Source organism: Cnephaeus nilssonii (assembly GCF_951640355.1).
Source record: "Cnephaeus nilssonii genome assembly, chromosome: 19".
Lineage (NCBI taxonomy): Eukaryota > Metazoa > Chordata > Mammalia > Chiroptera > Vespertilionidae > Cnephaeus > Cnephaeus nilssonii.
Genome location: NC_137090.1, coordinates 1,188,420 through 1,207,574, shown reverse-complemented (window position 1 = coordinate 1,207,574; position 19,155 = coordinate 1,188,420). Strand labels below are relative to the sequence as shown.

The 19,155-nt window shown below is 60.5% G+C and overlaps 1 protein-coding gene across 1 annotated transcript in view; it reads left to right on the top strand.

Moving 5' to 3' along the window:
• Positions 1–202: 202 nt before the first annotated feature.
• Positions 203–19,155, top strand: part of RPTOR (regulatory associated protein of MTOR complex 1) — an 82,157-nt gene continuing 63,204 nt past the window's right edge. The window contains 1 exon segment of the mRNA XM_079797872.1: positions 203–1,116. Within this exon segment, the coding sequence (XP_079653998.1) occupies positions 955–1,116 (162 nt within the window). The 5' untranslated portion in view covers positions 203–954.

Below are 19,155 nucleotides of genomic sequence, written 5' to 3'. Positions count from 1 at the left end.
AACACAGTTTCATTTGCAGGCTTGACTCTGATCTCCTGCAGCCAAGAACAGCGGCGATAAACCCTGGAAAGCAGAATTGTGGTAACCATGGTGACGGGGTGGGGGCGGGGACCGCTCTCGCCGCCTCCTCGGAAGCGCGGCCGGAACGCTCAGAGGTCGTTTGGCCCGTCGGCCACACCGTAGAGCGCGGTGCATGCTGGGCCTCGGCAATATGGCGTCCTCCTTGACGTGCTGATGAGAGGAGTTTCACTGTAGCTTCAAACCCGAGGACAAAACTCCGCAAACCCAATAAGCCCACGATACCCGTCTTGCGCGCGGCTCCGCCCGGCCCGTTTCTCGGGACTCGCTCTCGGGCAAGAGAGGGGCGCGGGCGCGGAGGTCAGGACCGGCCAGGTCGCGCGGGCCCGGCGTGAGCAGCCGGCTGCGGGCGAGCACGATGGGCCGGTCCTGGCTGCGGCTGCAGCAGCTGCGGCGAGTGCGGGACCCGCAGGGCTGAGCGCGGCTGGCGGAGCCCCAGCGCCCCGGGCCCCTTCCCTCCGGCGGGACACCTCCGCCCAGTCGGGAACCGGCGGCCGGAGCGGGCGGCCGGCCTGCGCTCGGAGGCCGAGAGCCGGGTCATCGTGAGGCCTCGGGTGGCGCCCGCCCGTGACAGCTCGGCCGGCGGCCTCGGGAGCGGCCCGCGGCCTGGGACCCGGGGGCGTTGTGCGTCCGCGCGGCGCCCGCCGGGCTGCCCCGTCCCCACCGGCGCCCCCCGCCCCGACGTCCCGCCCCGAGTTAGACCGAAGGGCCTCCGCAGACTCGGGGCCCGAGTGAGGGTCCCCGCGCACCCCACGCATTGCCTCCTCGACCCCCCGATTCTCTGCGGCCTCACCGGCCGCGGTGCACACGACGCTTGTAAGGCTGGAGGTGCTCGAGCGCCTGCTGCCCCGGACCCCCCCGCCCCCGCCCGCCCCGATGGAGGCCGAGCTGCTGCAGTCGCCTCTGCTGGGGCTCGGGGAGGAGGACGAGGCCGACCTGACCGACTGGAACCTGCCTTTGGCCTTCATGAAGAAGAGGCACTGTGAGAAGATCGAGGGCTCCAAGTCCTTGGCCCAGAGCTGGAGGATGAAGGACCGGGTGAGTGGGCTCCCCCTGCGCCCCTGGGGTCTTGGTCGTTCCCCCCCCCAAAGCGCGCGTCCTTGGGAAAGCCGCGATGCTTTTTTGTTGTTCCTTGTTCCCAGCCACATGGCGCAAGGTAACTAAAAAGCACACACCGTGTCAGACCCCAGCTCCTGGCTGGCCATGGGAAGGCTGCCTGGTTTTAGTCCCGAGTGTTCACTCAAACCAAGTTCTGACGGGGACGATCGAAGTTAAGCGGTTTCCAAGCGCCGGCGCTGCGGGCATCGGCACAGGCTTTGCTGTACTTGGTGCTGCGAGCACCGAGGGGGAGGACCCCGTGGGCTGCTCTCTGCGGAGTTCCCGCTCCTGCCGGTCCGGGGAAGTGAAGCGGGGCGTCTAAGCTGGTGTGCCGGGGAACAAAGTTACCGGCGGGTGTTCAGCTGGGAACACACGGATACAAAGTTATTTCAGAGTTACCGTGAACTTCAGCACAGCCTTCTCATCCAAACGATGGGTCTGGACCCCGACTTTCCTCCTTTTATGGGGTGCTCCGTCGCTATAGCCTGGAGGCAGACTTTCTCCAGGAGCGGAGTTAGAGTATGATGGGCTGGAACTCGGGTCCAGGTTTTTAGGAGGGTCGCCAGGATGTTGGGGTGTGGACAGGCACTCACAAGCCGGTGGCAGGAAAGAAAACAGCCAGTTTGGTTGACTCTGGCCTTAATCAACCACCGTCTGCTCCCTGGTCCCCGGAGCAAAGGTGTCATGGTGCACACTTAGCACTTGTGTGTTGTGATTTATTTTCTCCTTCAAGACCGTCTTTCTTTATATGAACGTTTCGGTGGTTTAAGAGGAGTAGCTGTGGTTATAATTCCCTGTGATCGCTCGGGGCTTATGAACATGCTTATAGAGGTTATTGTTTTGGGTGTACAATGTCAAACATACGTAAGGTTACTGTTACGTGATTCTAGGTAACCGCGATGCTTCATTGTTGATTTGGCTTACTTTTAACCAGTTAACTGCCACGCGTCTAAAAACGGAAACCATCCCCACAGGCCACGATATTTTGAATTTAATTTAAAAAATCAATTTGCAATGAATATCGTAAAAATAAATATATTACAGTTTGGGCGTTCTTGAATATTTTCAGCTGAAAATTCTCACGAAAAATGATTTTAAAGTTGGTCAGGGCTGCCACTTAGGGAAAACATTTTTTTTTAATAGACGCGCGTGGGGTGTGGGGAAGGTCCGCCGCTTTCGTCCACAGACGCTACTAGTATGGCGTACAGTGGGTTAAAAAGTTAGGAACAGCCTGGCCGGTGTGGCTCAGTGGATAGAGCCTCGGACTGAAGGACCCGGGTTCGATTCCGGTCGGGGGCATGTACCTTGGTTGCGGGCACATCCCCAGTAGGGGGTGTGCAGGAGGCAGCTGATCAATGTTTCTCTCTCATCGACATTTCTAACTCTCTATCCCTCTCCCTTCCTCTCTAAAAAAATCAATAAAATATATATTTTTTAAAAAGTTAGGAACATTTGTTTCATCCAGAAGTAGTTTAAGGAGTAGAAGAGGCGGTCATGGGAAGAGACTGTATGAAGCCCGTGTTTAGCATGAATCACATGGTTCAGAGCTGTGTGGTTGCTCGGCATATATGAAAAGACGTTTGTTTTAAAGTTACTGTCTAATCATTTTCTTTCTTTCTACTTGGGCATTTTTTTTCTCTATTGAAATGTGGTTTCCTCTGCTACCCTAAGCACATGCTCAAACTGTGCAACAGTGCTTCAGGGCATATTTTCTGACCTTTAATTAAAGCGTTAATCTGTGAACCGTCCACAGAACCTATGAGAAGGGCTTGCTGGGGTCCTAGGAGAGAGCAAGCTCTGAGCCTCGCTTAGGAGAGGGCAGGAGGACTGGCCGTCTCTGACCCTGGCAAATCGCTAAAGAAGAAGACAGCAGCCAGCAGTTTAGTTAAGTTTGCGAAAACTGGTCACCTTAACAGTCCTGGCCCTGGGGCTGGCTCTGGAGGAAGGAGCGGCCGCCGCAGGGGCACGGGCAGGGCAGCTAAGGGGCAGCTGGGCCCGGCAGGTCCCCTTCCCATTCTCTCTCTTCTTTTTCTTTGAGAAACCAGAAAGCCTTTTTTCTTTTTTAATGTGCAATCTCCCATTTCTAAAATGTTGGCACGAATTCAGCTGTTCCTGAGCACGAAGCAGCGTTGGTGGGCTGTGTCTGGACAGCGGGCGCGTCTCCTCCCGCCGCTCTCACTGTCCCTGCGCTCGGGCCGCCAGCAGCCGCCGGGGCAGCGTCCTCACAGCGCGCAGGTGTGGGTCTAGTTGTCCTGTGCGCGCACCGCCGCTGGTGGGTTAGGGGGTGCCGCCAGCGGGTTCGGGGTGCCGCTGGTGGGTTAGGGGGTGCCGCCAGCGGGTTCGGGGTGCCGCAAGAATTCTTAAAACATGCAGAACCTGACTGTTTACTGGTAGTCAGGGGCACTAACCTCCCTCCCTCCCTCCCTCCCTCCCTCCCTCCCTCCCGTTAATCCTCACCTGAGGATATTTTTCCCATTGGTTTTTAGAGAGAGTGGAAGGGAGGCAGAGAGACAGAGAGAGAAACATCGATGTGAGAGAGACACATCAATTGGTTGCCTCCCGCATGCGCCCCAGCCGTGGCCAGCAGTCGAGCCTGCAACCAAGGATGTGCCCTTGACCAGAACTGAACCCATGACCCTTCGTCCGTGGACTGACACTCGATGACCACTGAGCAAAACTGGCTGGGGTGCACTGACCTCGTTTCCCTCAGATTGTCCAATTAAAAAATTTGGCAACAGCCAATACAACAATAGCTGTTCGTTGTAAATGAATCAAAATTATACCTAATTTTTTGATCCGATCGGCAAAAAGCCTGTTTGTTGGTGTGGTGCGGAACTCGTCATCAGTTCAGGTGCCTGAGATGAAGAGGCTGAGCACCGCTGGCCTCCGCCCCCTCCCGACGGGCCGTCTCTGCTTCGTCCTGTGGTCAGTGCGCAAGGCCGCGCACTTTTATTTTGTGCACGTTTAGTGGCTGCTTCCTGGTGTCCTACTTCCTGGCGTGGCTAAGGATCCCTAACGCTGACATCTTTACTGAAGTTGACTGGCCCCTCAGCATCGCGCACTCTTACAGAGCCCGCCCCCCCCATGCGTGCGCCCCTCTCAGCTGCCGCCCCGCGGTCTTTGTCTGCGGCAGTCCTGGTTCCCAAGGCCACCATTGTCGCGTCCTCATGACTAAGGCGCGGCTGGTTCCGTGCTGTTTTACCAGGTTACTTTGTTGTTTGGTTAATTCTGTTGTGAGGACACATATGCATCAACAGCATTTGTGGCTTGTCATTTTCAAGTCACAAGACTTACAGGGAGTACAGTTCACAGTGAACCCTTCGTAGGCCGATGGCTGAAACAGACACGTCTAGACCCCGTGGCAGTTCACTGGGACGCTTCGCAGTGACCAGTGTTCATCTTCCCGCCGGAAAGTGGGCATGGGGGGCCTGCTGGTCTCAGGTGACCTCTGTCCCGTGTCTGTGTGGCTGCGATGAAGCCATTTCCCAAACCCGCCTCTGGGCGGGCGGGCGGGCGGGCAGGGTTCTTGTAAGCCTGGCTTTGACTCCGTGGTGGAAGCGAGTAGATACATTAAACTAATGCATGGACATGGAGGTGCGTGGTGACACTTGGGGTACATGGTAACGCTGTAACCTTACCTCGCTCCACGCCCTCCTTGTCCAGCCGCCCCACGTGGCCCTCTTTCCTGGGTAAATCTGAAGGTCGCCCTGAGTCCTCACCCGTCTGACCCCGAAGATTCCACTGGCTCTGTCTTTCCAAACCTGGGTCTTGCTCTGAGCTCTCCAACTGCTCCTGCTCCGTCTCCTTTGCCGGTGACCCCTTAAGTGTGGGAGCGCCCCCCGAACGAATCCTGGACCCCTTTCTCGCTTACGGCTTTAAATTCCATCGACATGCCACCGGCCCCCCAGTCCCTAATGTCCAGCTCTGACCTGCGCCTGGAGCTCCATCCCAGGTGCCCGTTAACCCGCTCCGCCTCAGTTCCCCCTCCCGGCACGCCGCCACCACGCACTCCTTCACGCTGCGAGTCCAGAATTGGCCGCAGTTCCCTCCTCGTCGCCCTGTAAGTTCAGAGAACCCGGCAAGTTTGTCTCCAAAGCGTGACCGTCAGTCGGACTTCCTAGTTTTGTCCCCACCGCTGTGAGCCCCGCCCAGGCAGCGCATCTTCTGTGCCGCGCCAGCACAGCCAAGGGTTCGGCGAGCCTGAGGGAGGTGGTGAAGGATGGAGAAGTGATAGACAAAGAGAAAACGCTGGGTCTAGGTGGATCTTCTGTGCCTGGCTGAGGCCACAGAACAGGTCCAGACTGCAAAGCTGAGGCTTTATTTATAATCAGGGACAAACAAGGTAATCGACAATGTTGTTGTAAGTTTCACTTGTTTTGGCAGCACTTGCTGCCCCTCCCACAGCCCACTAGCTACCGAGGAAAGATCTAGGGAGCAGTCACAAGACCAAGCTTAATTATGCTGAGAGGACTGTGCCTCCAAGCTGGGACTTGTTTGCGGCTTTGCCAGCAGGTCAGTCCGAGGCTTAACCCGATAGCCTCTCCCAACACCAGCTGCCCTGCCGGCCGCCCTGCTCCCCGCCGGCCGCCCTGCTCCCCGCTTGCTGTGCAGTCGATCCTGCACGGAGAGGCCAGAGGGCTCTCTTCAAAGTGTGAGTCGGAGTCCATGGCGGCCGCGGCTCCCCGCCGGCTCCTGGGTGTCTGGAGCGGCCCGTTGAAGTTCTTACATCTGTAGGATTGGTTTTCACCAAAAGTTTGGAAAACGTGCTGCCATGTTTTCTCCCCCCCCCCCGCCCCCCAGCCTTGCAGAACTGCAGTTACGTTTCCTCTGGGTGTTCCCCGAGGCCCCTCCTGCCTGTTTGTCCCGCCCCCGTGGTTCTGCAGCCGCTCTTCCTGTTCCCTCGTTTGCTCTCCGGCGGTGGTTAATAGGTGGCTAAGCCCACCCATTGTGTTTTTCACTTCAGACACTATATTTCTATTTTCTAGAAATGGTCTTTTTTTTAAAATGTGTTTTAAAATTTTTTTACATATTTTTATTGATTTCAGAGAGGAAGGGAGAGGGAGAGAGATAGAAACATCAATGATGAGAGAGAATCATTGATTGGCTGCCTTCTGCACGCCCACACTGGGGATTGAGCACACAACCCAGGCGTGTGCCCTTGACCGAAATCGAACCTGGGACCCTTCAGTCCGCAGGTCGACGCTTTATCCACTGACCCAAACCGGCCAGGGCTAGAAATGGTCTTTTTATAGTTTATATTTCTCTCTTTTTGTTCATGTTTTCTTTTAAATACTTGAATAAATTCATAATGTCTTTTTTTTAAAATCTTCATTCAAGGATATTTTTTCCATTGATCCTTAGAGCAGAAGTTGGGGGAGGAGCAAGAGAGAGAGAAAAATATCAATGAGAGACACATTGGTTCTTCCCACATGCACCCCGACTGGGGCTGGGGATCGAACCTGCAGCCCAGGTACGTGCTCTTGACTGAGAATCGAACCCGAGACCCTTCAGTGCACAGGGCAACGCTCTAACCACTGGGCCACCGGCCAGGGCTGTCATATTTTAAAGCTCTTGCCTGTTATTTCCGTCATCACTGCCGATTCCGGTCTGCTTCTGTTGGCTGAGTTTCTCTGTTCGCGGATCACATTCTCCTGCTGTCACTCACCTGCTGGTCGTGGGCCGGACGCCGGACGCAGGAGTGTGACGTCCGGGGGCCGTCGTTCCAGCAGGAGGGGTGTCCGGGCAGGAAGGCGTTCCCCAGCCGGTCAGCGTCATGCTCTGGAGGCTCCTTTCCAGCTGCGGGAGCCGCAGGCCGCCCTGTGTGCTCCTGTGGACTCACTCGGAGCCGCGTCAGCCGCACCGCACGTGTTTCCTTTTGTGGCGTCTTTATTGATCTCGGGGAGGAAGGGAGAGAGAGAAGCATCAGTGATGAGAGAGAATCGCTGATCGGCTGCCTCCTGCTCGCCCCCCACTGGGGATCGAGCTCACCACCCGGGATGTGCCCTTGGCCAGAATCAAACCCGGGACCCTTCAGTCCACAGGCGGACACTCTATCCACTGAGCCACACCAGCTAGGGCTCACCACATGTATTTTCTGTGTTGCTGTCATGCTACATAGAATGCTACGTGACTGCAACATAGAGAGTAGCGGAGACGGGTGTGGCCGTGCTCCGGGCCTTTGCAGAAAAGGCGTGGCGGCCCTGCCCCAGAGGAGCCTTCGGGGTGGGGGGTGAGGCCCCTTCACCCGACTTGTTGGGCCGTGGGTGCTTCCCAGCCTCACCTGTGGTTGGATCCCCGCCTCCTGGAGACTCACTCAGCGCTCCGCGCCAGCACCCGGCCCAGGACGCACTCAGCCCTCCGCGCCCAGCACCCGGCCCAGGACGCACTCAGCCCTCCGCGCCCAGCACCCGGCCCAGGACGCACTCAGCGCTCCGCGCCCAGCACCCGGCCCAGGACGCACTCAGCCCTCCGCGCCCAGCACCCGGCCCAGGACGCACTCAGCCCTCCGCGCCCAGCACCCGGCCCAGGACGCACTCAGCGCTCCGCGCCAGCACCCGGCCCAGGACGCACTCAGCCCTCCGCGCCAGCACCCGGCCCAGGACGCACTCAGCGCTCCGCGCCAGCACCCGGCCCAGGACGCACTCAGCGCTCCGCGCCAGCACCCGGCCCAGGACGCACTCAGCGCTCCGCGCCAGCACCCGGCCCAGGACGCACTCAGCGCTCCGCGCCCAGCACCCGGCCCAGGACGCACTCAGCGCTCCGCGCCAGCACCCGGCCCAGGACGCACTCAGCCCTCCGCGCCAGCACCCGGCCCAGGACGCACTCAGCGCTCCGCGCCCAGCACCCGGCCCAGGACGCACTCAGCGCTCCGCGCCCAGCACCCGGCCCAGGACGCACTCAGCGCTCCGCGCCAGCACCCGGCCCAGGACGCACTCAGCGCTCCGCGCCAGCACCCGGCCCAGGACGCACTCAGCGCTCCGCGCTAGCACCCGGCCCAGGACGCACTCAGCGCTCCGCGCCCAGCACCCGGCCCAGGACACGGGGACCCCGAGTCCCGAGCTCCTCTGCAGCTCTCCTCTCCCCCCCCCCCGGTGCTCCGCCTCTCACTTCCAGCTGCGGCTCGCTGCCCTGGTCTCGCCTCCTGAGCTCGTGACCCCGTGTTGCTCTGCGTGGGGGCCCCTCTCCACGCAGAAGGCTCGGCGGGCCCGGGGCTCCCCCACTTGCCGCTTCTCTCGGGACCACGCTCCGCAGCGCCTGCTGTGTGATGGTGGCTCTGCTTTCTGGTTGTCTCGGGGGGAGGGCGCAGTGGGTCATTAGGCGAGTGGGGGTCCCCCAACGGGGGACGTGGAAGAGCCACGCGGGAAGACGGGACCGGAGACGTTCACGGTGCGAGGCCAGGACCGTGCGAAGCAGGTTGGAGGCGCTGAGGTCGCGTCTCGGCACCAATAACTGCGTGTGCGGCCGCTCCCCCCGAGCGTCACGTTCCCGCTGGATGTGGCTTTGAGATGTGAGGTGGCAGCGTGTGGTGAATTAACAGACACACGGGAGCCTGGAGACCTGGCTGCGCGGCCCCCCGGGCAGTCACGTGCCGTCCAGGGTCAGGCCTCTCTCCCCGACGGACACATGTGCGTCTCACTGGGGTTCTTCAAAGCCGGTGGGTCAGAGGTTGACGCTGAGTGCTTGCTAAACGTGTCAGAGGACCTAAGCATAAACCCTGCCCAGCGGCGTTAGATCTCAACTGGCGCCTTGTCCCGCGGTCTCAGTGCCGGCGTGGTGCTGCCTTCGGGGTTCAGGATCACACAGAACCCTCGTGGGGGTCAGTAGTCGTTAGAGCCCGTGAAGAAGTGTCTCATTGCTCCGTTCACTCAGATACTTAGGGAAGAAGTCTCGCTCCCGTCTTACTTGATGTTCTTTTTGTTTTTAATCCTCACCCAAAGACATGTTTTTTATTGGTTTTTTAGAGAGAGGGGAAGAGGGAGAGCGAGAGACATCGATGTGAGAGAGAAATATTGATCAATTGCCTCCCGTACACACACCGACTGGGAATTGAACCTGCAACCTAGGTATGTGTCCAGACCAGGAATCAAACCGGTGACCTCTTGGTGTACGGGACGCTGCTCCAACCAACTGAGCCCCCGGCCAGGGCTGAATTTATTGGGGTGACACTGGTTAATAAAATTATGCAGGTGGACGTCTTTTGATAACTCTCACAGGACTGTGCGGGTCTAATCTCCTTGCAGCTCTGCCCTCATGCCGTGTCTACGTTTTGAGGCTGTGTGATTGTGTGGTGCACGTGTGACACGGTGCGTCCTCCTGGCGAATGGAGTCTGCACCGTGACGCGGTCACTGTCATGTCCCTCGCGGCGTCTGTTGTCCACCAGCATCGCGCACCGTTCTCTCCTGAGCGGCACGTGCACTGTTTATGTTTCTATCCCTTTACAAACCTTTCTGTGTCCGTCTGCTTCTCATATGTTTCTTGCAAACAGCTTGTAGATGGAGTGAAAAAAACTAGTCCGACAATTTTTGTCTCCTAACTGCAGCATTTAGTGTGTTGACATTTATTTGGGCTTAAATCTGCCATCTTATTTGTGTTTTCTGTGCCTGTGCTTTTTCTTTTCTTATGCCTTTTTGTGGGTCGGAAATACTTATTATTTAATGTCTTCCTTCCCTGTTCCTAACGTGACACGCTGTTCCGCTCTCTTGCAGTCATTTCCTAGAAACAGCAGGGAGACGGGGAAGCAGGGCCAAGTTCAGCGGGACCTGGCCCTTTCCTGGGCGGCTTAGCCCTGGGCCAGCCCTGCAGCCTGTGTTCCCGAGTGCCAGTGTCGCCGCACGTTTTATTTATTTAAAATACATTTTTGTTGATTTCAGAGAGGAAGGGAGAGGGAGAGAGAAATAGAAGCATCAATGATGAGAGAGAATCATGGATCGGCTGCCCCCTGCACGTGCCCTACTGGGGATCGAGCCTGCAACCCGGGCCTGTGCCCTTGACTCGAATCGAACCCGGGACCCTTCGGTCCGCAGCCGACGCTCTATCCACTGAGCCACGCGGCCAGGGCTGGCCGTGCACGTTATTTCTGGGTCAGCATCGCCGCGCTCGCTGTCCCCGGCCCCTCCAGTCGGTGCTCTCAGTTCACACGTGTTTCTCGTTCCGCTCGTCTGTCCCCTGGGAGCTCCGCCCTCCGTGGGGCACTCGGGCGTGACTGGGAGCTTTGCGGCTCCCTCTCCGGAGGCCCCGCTGGTCCGGGCTCTGTGTGCTCCCCTGACAAGACCTGGGCTTCGGCCTGGTGTCCGAGAAGGCGCTTCCCGCCCCGAGCTCCAGCCTGTCACGGCCGCAGCACCGTGAGGCCCTCGCCGCCTGCGGGCCGTGCGCTCTGCGGCCTCCGTCTCCATCGGCTGTTAGTCCAGCAGCCCACGTCCGTCCGATGGCTCCAGATTTCTATGGGGCTCGGCAGGGGTGATGGCCGGCGCGGGGAGGGAGGCGGCCTGTCCGATTCTACACGTGTGCGTAGTTTTTATCAGGATCCTTTTAGAGATGGAGTGGATTTGGGGCAGAGGGAGTGGGGGAGGGGTTGAGTGAGCCGATCATGTTGAGGTTAGAATTTCCCAGTGAGGACGACAGTCATTGCAGCGTAGTGTTCTGGGGAGCGTGATCCCCTTCTTGTCTCCCTCGAGCTTTCGCTAAGGTTGGGTTAAGCCTTTTGTGTGAGCTGCCCGTAGCTGTTTGCTTTCCTTGGCCAGGGCAGGCCAGGCCAGGCCAGGGCGGCTGCAGCGCAGGGCGGAAGACCTCGCGTGGGCACTAACAGTAAAGTATGGGACTCGCACTTCTGCTAAATTAAAAATACAGGAAGGCCATATTGACTGAGTTAGGGAACTAAAATGCGGCCAGTAAAATAGGAGTTCAGAATTTATAGCGCATTAACCTGCATATAAACAGCCATGATTTTAAAGAACGGTATCCTTTCCTTGTGTTGCCGTCTTTCCTTATTTCAGGCTTCCCACTTACCCCCCAGATTTATATTCCCGTGTGGCACCAGGTAATGGGGTTGGGAGTTATGGGCTGCTGACACCCACGCACACCTTTTCAAACTGCACAGCGGAGAGCGACCACGGGAGACGGTGCCTGCCTCCGGCCTGCGACCGCCGCCGCCTCAGGCCCGTCCTCCCTGTCCTGGACCCCCCACCCCCACCCCCCGGAATCATGCAGCATCGGGAGCCTCGGTGCCTGGACATAAATCACCTTCGTCTTGTGGCTTGCAGTTTTATTACTTTTACCTTTTAAAAAATTTATACTCGTAAGAAAGCCATTCCATAGAAGATTTGAAAAATGGAAGAAAATGGTAATAATAGTGAAATAATGCTGCGGGCTGCTTGAATGAATTCTGGAGGCTCCTTCCTGCCATTCTCAAGTGCACAGATGATTACATGGTTGCCACGTGAGATGGATACAGTTTGTGCTGGTTTTTTGTATTTACCTTTTTATATGCAGTTTTTTGTATTGTTAAATATTCCCGACGAGTTCTTATGGCTCCTTTGAGTCCCAGGGGCGGTGCCGGCCTGCTGTGGGTAGCCAGGTTCCGTGGTCCCCTCCCTGTGGTGCGTGCCTTCGTCAGTGGGGATCCCCGGAAGGCCGGCGGCGGGGCGCGGGGCACGGAGACCAGCGGAGAGGCGGCGGGCCACGAAGGCCCTGCCCCTCCTGGCGAGGCTCTGCTCCCAGCCTGTCCGGTCGCACCCCTTTCTCCAGAGGTGGGGCCCTCACTTAGCTAGACCCCAGGTGCGGGACAAGGCGCCGTGGGAGTTCGCAGGGAAAGGGTTCGTTCTCGCATTGCCGGGTGGCGGCGTGCGGCAGGAGTGGACGCGGGGATGGCTCAGGGCCGCCCCGACCACCGAGGAAATGGAGAGGGCGGCTGATGCCCGCCCGGAAGTTTCTGGACTTGTCGTGTGTGCTCGCGGCGTGGTTTTCCGTGGAGGGCTTCCTGCCGGCGGTCGTGGGGCTGCTCAGTACACGGCCTGCCGAGTGGGTGGTTTTGTGCCCTCTCTCCCTCTCCTCGCTCCGCCCTCGGGAGGGGGTGGCCTGGGAGGGCCGGCTGCCCATGTCGTGTGTGCGTCAGGGCCTCAGTGTTCACGTGTGAGCCAGGCCTGGTGTCCGCCTCGCGGGAGTGCGCGCAGCGGTTCGTTCCAGCGCCGGCTGGTGCTGCCGCTGGCCCACGCTCACGGGGTTGGCAAGTGAAGAAAGCGGGCTCCGAGGACGTTTGTCCGTCCGGTGTGCACGTCTCTGCGGGGCTGGGCAGGAGGGGCAGCGGCCAGGCTGGGGGCGGGATGCAGACTGCGGGCGTGGCGCTCAGGCTGGCCTTCACTTTACACACCTCTATCATGTCAATTCTTTTTTTAAATATATTTTTAAAATTTATTTCAGGGATGAAGGGAGAGGGGGAGAAGGATGGAAACATCACTGATGAGAGAGAAACATCATCTGGTCGATGCTCAACCACTGAGCCACACTGGCCGGGCTATCATGTCAGTTCTGTATCAACCAGGTTTGAGCTGTTTTTCCTTTTGAAGCACAGATGAGAACCACAGGTCTTGATTACTAAAATAAATGCATTCTCCTTCATACACTTGATATTTGCACGCCATTGGTTTTGCTGTAACCAGTGCCTGGGAAGATGAATTGAAGGGAGAAATAACTTTTCCTAGTTAAAAACCAGATTTTGATTTACTGTTGAAGACAGGAAAATGCTCACAGCGTGACTCAGTGAGGACACGGCCGGTGCTGCCTGTGTATGTCCGGGCGACAGCGCCGAGCAGAGCGCACGAAGGCGGTGGTTCTGCGCGTTCTCCCGCAGCCGCGTTTACTGCGAGACCGCTTTGCAGGGAACACGCCAGAGTGCGTGCCGCTGGCCTCGGCTGTGGCTTGGCGGTGAGGAGCGGTGGAGACGGCCGTCCCTGGTCCCCACCGATGGGGGAGGTGGGTCCCGCCTTCCTCTCTAAAGGGGTGGCGGCCAGAGCCTCAGGCCCCGCCCCTGTGAGCCACTGGGCTTGCCCGCAGCGGCTCTTTTAAGCTCAGCGCGGAAGTGAAGTGATTTCAAAGCAGCCTGCAGTCAGCATCCTCCAGGTTGTGCCCCCCGCCCCCCCACCCCTCCCCCACCCCCTCACACACACACACTCATACACACACTTACACACACACACACACACACACTCACACACACACACTCACATACATGCACACACACACACACACACTCAAACACACACTCACACCCGTCTGTGACCGGCCGTGCTGCTGCCTCGCAGTGCAGTTGTCTGAGGTTCCCAGGGGGCTGGCTCTTTATTTCCTTTCGAGGTTTTCATCCCGAGACGGGAGCAGGGAGAGGCCCACAGACGCACACGTGGAACTGGCGGGTTGCTTGGAGTTCAGAGAGCGGCGTGTTGAAGTAGTTGACTTTCAGGTGTTCAGAAAAGGGTTCCTCAGTGGACGTGGCTCCCCTGGGAGCAGGCTGGTTCCTGATCTGATGTCCCTCTTCCAGGAGAATTCCTTGGGAATCGCACACTGTGCCGCCTCCCCTTCAGTGGGGGGCCCTTTGCGAGGAAGGCAGTGGAGCAGCTGAGCCGCAGGCCGGTCCTGAGGCGCCCACGCGCGGCGGCTGCCTGTCACCCAGCCTCGCAGGTCCGCCCGGGACAGAGGTTGGCGGGTGTGCTGGCCGCGTTGGGGGGGCAGGTGATGGTGCCGGCGGCAGGTCCTGGAAGAGGTCTTGGAGGGATGCCGTGCTGGTGGAGGGTGGTCAGCAGGACAGGGCACGCTGACCATCCTGCCCTGGCTCCCACCGCCCTCCCTGCCTCCCCCATGGTTCCCTGCCCCCACCCTTCCCATATTCCTATTTTTCCCGCAATTGCAGGAGCTCAGGTAAGCGCTTAGCAGTTCTCGGGTGGAGCCCTGGACGCCTCGTTTCCCCGAGGCCCAGGCGTGCCCGGGGCATCTTAGCTAATCCTGCCGTTGTGTTTGGAGAGGCCTTCACAGACCAGCCCAGCCCCGCGTGGCCAGGGCCAGAGGCCCCTCGGGAGGTGGGAAGGGAGGGCCTTCAGGGACTTGGCGGCTCCCCTCCGGCCCCGAAGGGCTGCTGCTGGCGTCGGAGGGGTCTGAGGGCGTTGACCTGTGCGGGCAGCGGAGTCGCCCTCGCTGGGACAGGCAGCCCTGTCGTGTCATCCTGCTGGACCCTCCAGGAGCGAGGGCGTGGCCGTCGCCGGGAGGTGAGCGTGTCGGCGTGGCCAGGGGCGTGCTTCAGGGTGGGAGGGGGCAGCAGGCGGCCGGGACCCCATGTTGTGTGGCTCAGAGTGATGGGGTCTGTGGTGACTGAACCGGTTCCCTGTGAAGAGGGGCGTTGCCACCTGCCTCCCAGGTGCGTCCCAGCAAGGCACTTCCTGTCCGTGGAGGGTGGACGGTGGACGCAGAGCCCGAAACTCACCTGCCCGCAGAGGACGGACCAGCAGGTGCGTCTGCGCGCAGGCGCGTGCGGTGACGGAGGCGGACACGTCCCAGAGCTGCAGGGTGCCTGCAGGCGGCCGGGCCGGACCAGGGTCCCCGGCCGAGGGCTGTCTGCTGCGGGGCTCCGTGCGGCCTGAGGAAGACCCCCGGTTTCCTGGATGCGCCCACCGCGTGGGCAGTGTGGACCCATCCCCGCACCAGGCCCCGCCCAGCAGACACCTGTCACCGTCATAGGGCCTCGGCGAGAAGTGGGTTCCGGCAGCGCTGGGCCTGGCGCGGAGCCTGCGGGGGCCTTGCAGTCTGTGCGGGTAGGGCGCCTTGGCCCCTCTGTCCGCATGTGGCGTCTGTCTGGGCTGTAAGGGGAGCCGGTCAGCAGCCTGCACGGCTCTTGGTGGCATTTACTCTGTGGCGCAGGTTCTGCGGAGAACTGGGGCTCGGAGGAGGCCGGAGGGCGGGGCTGTCTGAGCTGTGAAGGTCAGAGCTCCTGGGACCTGGGACGAACAGAATTGCGAAAACGTAAACATTTGAACTTGACGGTGACTCCTGAACCACAGCCTTTCAAGAGGAGCGGGATTCGCGGGGGAAGCGCTGTGGGGTTTCCTGCCCCGCGAGGCCCCGCAGGCCTGGTGACCCCGCAGGAGGGAAGCCCCGTGGGAGAGGGACCTGTCACTGCTGCCCCGGCCAGGGCCGGCGTGGTGGGTCTCTGGGCCTCGCCCTCCATGTCCTCTGGCTGCCCTCACTCCTCTCCCGCTGCGCACGGCCTGCGGGGGCTCCTTGCCCTCATCCTTTTCAGAAACACGTGTTCTCCTGAGGAAATGGGAACTGTGTTCTCAGCTCGTAATTAGATCAAGGCTTTGGTAGCTGGTGAGTCAGGAAACGATTAAAATAATGATCTCAGGTGTGTTGGGACATTACCGGCAAGATGCTGCCCGAGCCCCGGCCGGTGTGGCTCAGTGGACAGCGCCGGCTGCGGACCGGGTTCGATTCTGGCCAAGGGCATGTTCCTTGGTTGCAGGCTCCTCCCCAGCCCGGGCCCTGGTCAGGGCTCCTGCAGGAGGCTACCAATCGATGTGTTTCTCTCACATGGATGTCTCTCTGTCTTTCCCTCTCTCTTCAGCTCTCTCTAAAATCAATGGAAAAATATCCTCGGGTGAGGATTAAAAAAATAAAAATGAGGAAAAACGATGCTGCCCGAGTTCAAACCCTTAGAGCAAGGCAGGTATTGACACCCGTTCAGCTGGGCAGGAGCAGCTGCCTGCGCCTGCGGCTTGGGCCTCGGCCCTCTTCACGCTTAGGGGGGGAGGGGGGCTTTGCTGTGAGGAGCCACTGGAAGCGAAAGTGGGGGGCCGGCTGGAGCGGGATGGACCCTGCGCTGGGAGGGTGTGCTGGGTGTGGAAGGTCCCGTCCTGTTCCAGACTCAGGGTCTGTCTGTTCCAGGATTCGGAGCGCAGGAGCTGCTGCAGCCTGGCCGGCCCTGCCCACACGCCAGGGGGTGCCATCCACAGCACGTGTCCTCATGTTACACCGGGTTTGGGTGCCTTAAACACTCACGCAGCTTAAGGACAGGTGTTTGCAAAGAGAATGCGCGCGCGCGCGTGTGTGTAAAGAACAGTTTATTTTTAGAGAGGGAGGAAGGGAGAGGGAGAGAGGAACATCGATGTGAGAGAGCATCACTGATTGGCTGCCTCCTGCACACCTTCCACTGGGGATGGAGCCCGAAACCCAGGCATGTGCCCTTGACCGGGAATCGAGCCAGCGACCTCTGGCGTATGGGACAATGCCCAGCCACTGAGCCACAGCGCCCAGGGCCGGAGGGAATCGCACTGAGGGCTGTTCGCTTGCAGCTTAGGAATGAGATGCTTTATAGCCCGTAGCTGTGAAGAGGCCCCGGAGATGTGCTTCAACAGGACGGGTTTTATTTATTTATTCAGAAAGGGTGCTTCCGTTATTTTATGTATTTATAGTGATTGGGTTTGTTGGGGCGGCGTTGTTATAAGATTGCAGGTTCCAGGAGCCCAGTTCCATAACGCACCCTCCGTCTGCTGTGTTGTGTTCAGCACCCCACGTCCAGAGGCGGTTTTCCGATTGGGCGTAAGTATTTGGGTGCCCGTTAAGCACACACGTCAGTGACGAGAGGCTAGCACACTGCAGTCGGAATGAAAAACGCTCATTGCGAACCGGCCTGCTCTACGCGGCGTGCATATGCGCAGTCTGCTGAGCCCGCCGCGGCACTAAATACTGTCCTGACGCGCGTTCCCTGTCCTCGGCCGGCCGCGAGCTGGCGTCCCCGCGTACATCACGGGCCGTGTGCAGTGTGGCGAGGAGCCGCGGCAGATGGAGGGCGCGGGGCGGCGCGGAGGGCCTGCGAGGACATCCGTCCTGGGGCTCTGGCACAGGTTTAATTGTGCGGCTCAGCGGGGAAGCCATACGTCAACTCCTGCCCGGCCCCTGCTGATCTGCGGCGCCAGCTTCGCGCGGGGCCATTTTTCTCCGAGATGGAGCCGGAGAGACAGGTCACAGGCGTGGCTGCACTGAGGGCCTCGGGCCTGGCCGGTGCCCCCTTCCCGCCCCGGTGCTCCCCGCTGGCAGCCACACCAGGATCCAGGTGACGTGTGTGGCCAGGATTCTGCCCCGCAGTCCCCTTTTTGAGAAAGAACTAAAAAGAGAAAACAGCACCAGGTTTGGGCAAGCAGGTGCCCCTTTAGGTGTCTGAGGCGGGTTCTGACCGCCCGCTTGCCCGCCCGCACAGCTCCCCTTGGCCGCGGAGGCCCTGGCCGAGCTCCTGAGTGGCACAGGCGGCAGGGAGAGCGCGTCCTCGTGCCCGGGGGCGGCCTGGCCCAGCGCCGAGTCCCGTGCTCCTGAGAGGCGCGGCGGTGCCGGGGTCGCCTGCCTCCCGCGGACGGCTGGCGCTGTGTTGTGCTGACGGTGAGGCCTTGGCCGCAGGCGAAGCACAGTTTGGTTCTCTGGAACCCACACCGGCACCGACCACCTAAGGCCGCTGCGGAGGGGCGCGGGCACCCCTGGGCCTGAAGAAGCTGAGCGAAGGGGGTTCCAGGTGCAGGGAACATCGACCCTGATGCCCAGAAGAGGCGGACAGGGCGTTGGCCGCGTCCCCAGGGCGGGGGGGGGAGGGGGCTGGGTACCATGGAGGGGAAACCCCAGGCCGCGGGGACCAGGTGGAGCCTCATCTCGGAAAGGCAGGGCAGCTGTGAGCAGGTGGCAGCTGTTTCCGAAGACGACGGAGGGGCAGGTGGAGGTGGAGCGGGTGGAAGGGTCGGCCGGGGCGCGGGAGCCCGGGGTCAGCTGGCGGCGCCTGTGACAGGTGGTGGGCGTGCTGTGCGGACTGAGGGCGTCACTGCGGGAGAAGAAATCAGCGCTGCGGCCGCTCGTTCAATACAGGGGTGGCGGGAGCGCAGCACGGCCGGCCTCTAATTGCTTCTGGGCGCAGCGAGGGAGGAGGAACGGGTTCCTGGGCTGGGCTGTTGGTGCTTGTCCTCCACGGCCCGCGCCTCCTCCCGGAGAGAACCGCCAGGAGCCTCTCGCCCCGGGCCCGGGGTGTCGAGGGCGGCCTGCACCCTCCTTGGTGCTCAGGTCTGAGGTCCTGTCACATCCCGAGCTCAGCAAGCAAGCTCCCTGGCAGAGCAGGCTCCTCCCACGTGTGGCATTTGCGTGTCCCCGCGTGGACCGGGGCTGGGAGGCCACGCCGGTGGTCACGGCAGAGGCCCGGAAGGCGGCCTCCCCGCTGGACATGGGCCCAGGAAGACCCGGTGCTGCGCACTGACCGTCCACCTGGGGCTGCCTTCCTTGGGGGTCAGTGAGGAGCAGCAGTCACCCAGCAGGTGCGCTGGGAAGGGGGTGCTCCTGCACCAGCCGGAGGAGAGGAGGGTCCCCCGGCTCCGCGCCTCGGGAGCTGGCCGCGGTGCTGCCCGCACGGCCTGGTCCCTGGCGTGCTCCGAGCCTTCCCAGCTCTGCCGGCAGGTGAGTGCCGAGCCTTTCTTCCGGGCCTTTCTGGGAGCATCTCCTTCCCTGGAGGGGAACTTACTCCTTGAGGGTCCCCCAAACCTGATGCCTCTGGCGCCCGCGGCGCTGGGGGAGGCGGGAAGTGAGTGTGCGAGTCTGTCCGGTGGCTGCTGTTTCCCCTGCAGGTGCACTTCGCACGCCCCTTCAGGAACAGCGGGCGCAGCTGGCTGGCTGCTCGGGGAAGCGGATCGGAAGGGCCGCGCACGCACTCGGTGCCGGGCCGGGTGAAGTGGTGCGAGGTCCCTCTCAGTCCTCCGTGCGCCGGCCGCGGGGCCTCCTGCCGCAGGGCCGGGGACAGCCACTTCCTCCGGTCTTTGCAGAGGCCCCAGACTTGCTGCTGGAGTCGGGGGGTGGGGTGGTGGCGGGGGGTCCTTGACCCTGGTCTGGAGACATCCCCTCTTTCCCTCGTCCACCCAGGGCCTCCTTTGTACCCGCAGGGCCCAGGGCCCGGCTTCAGAGGTGACAAGGCCCAG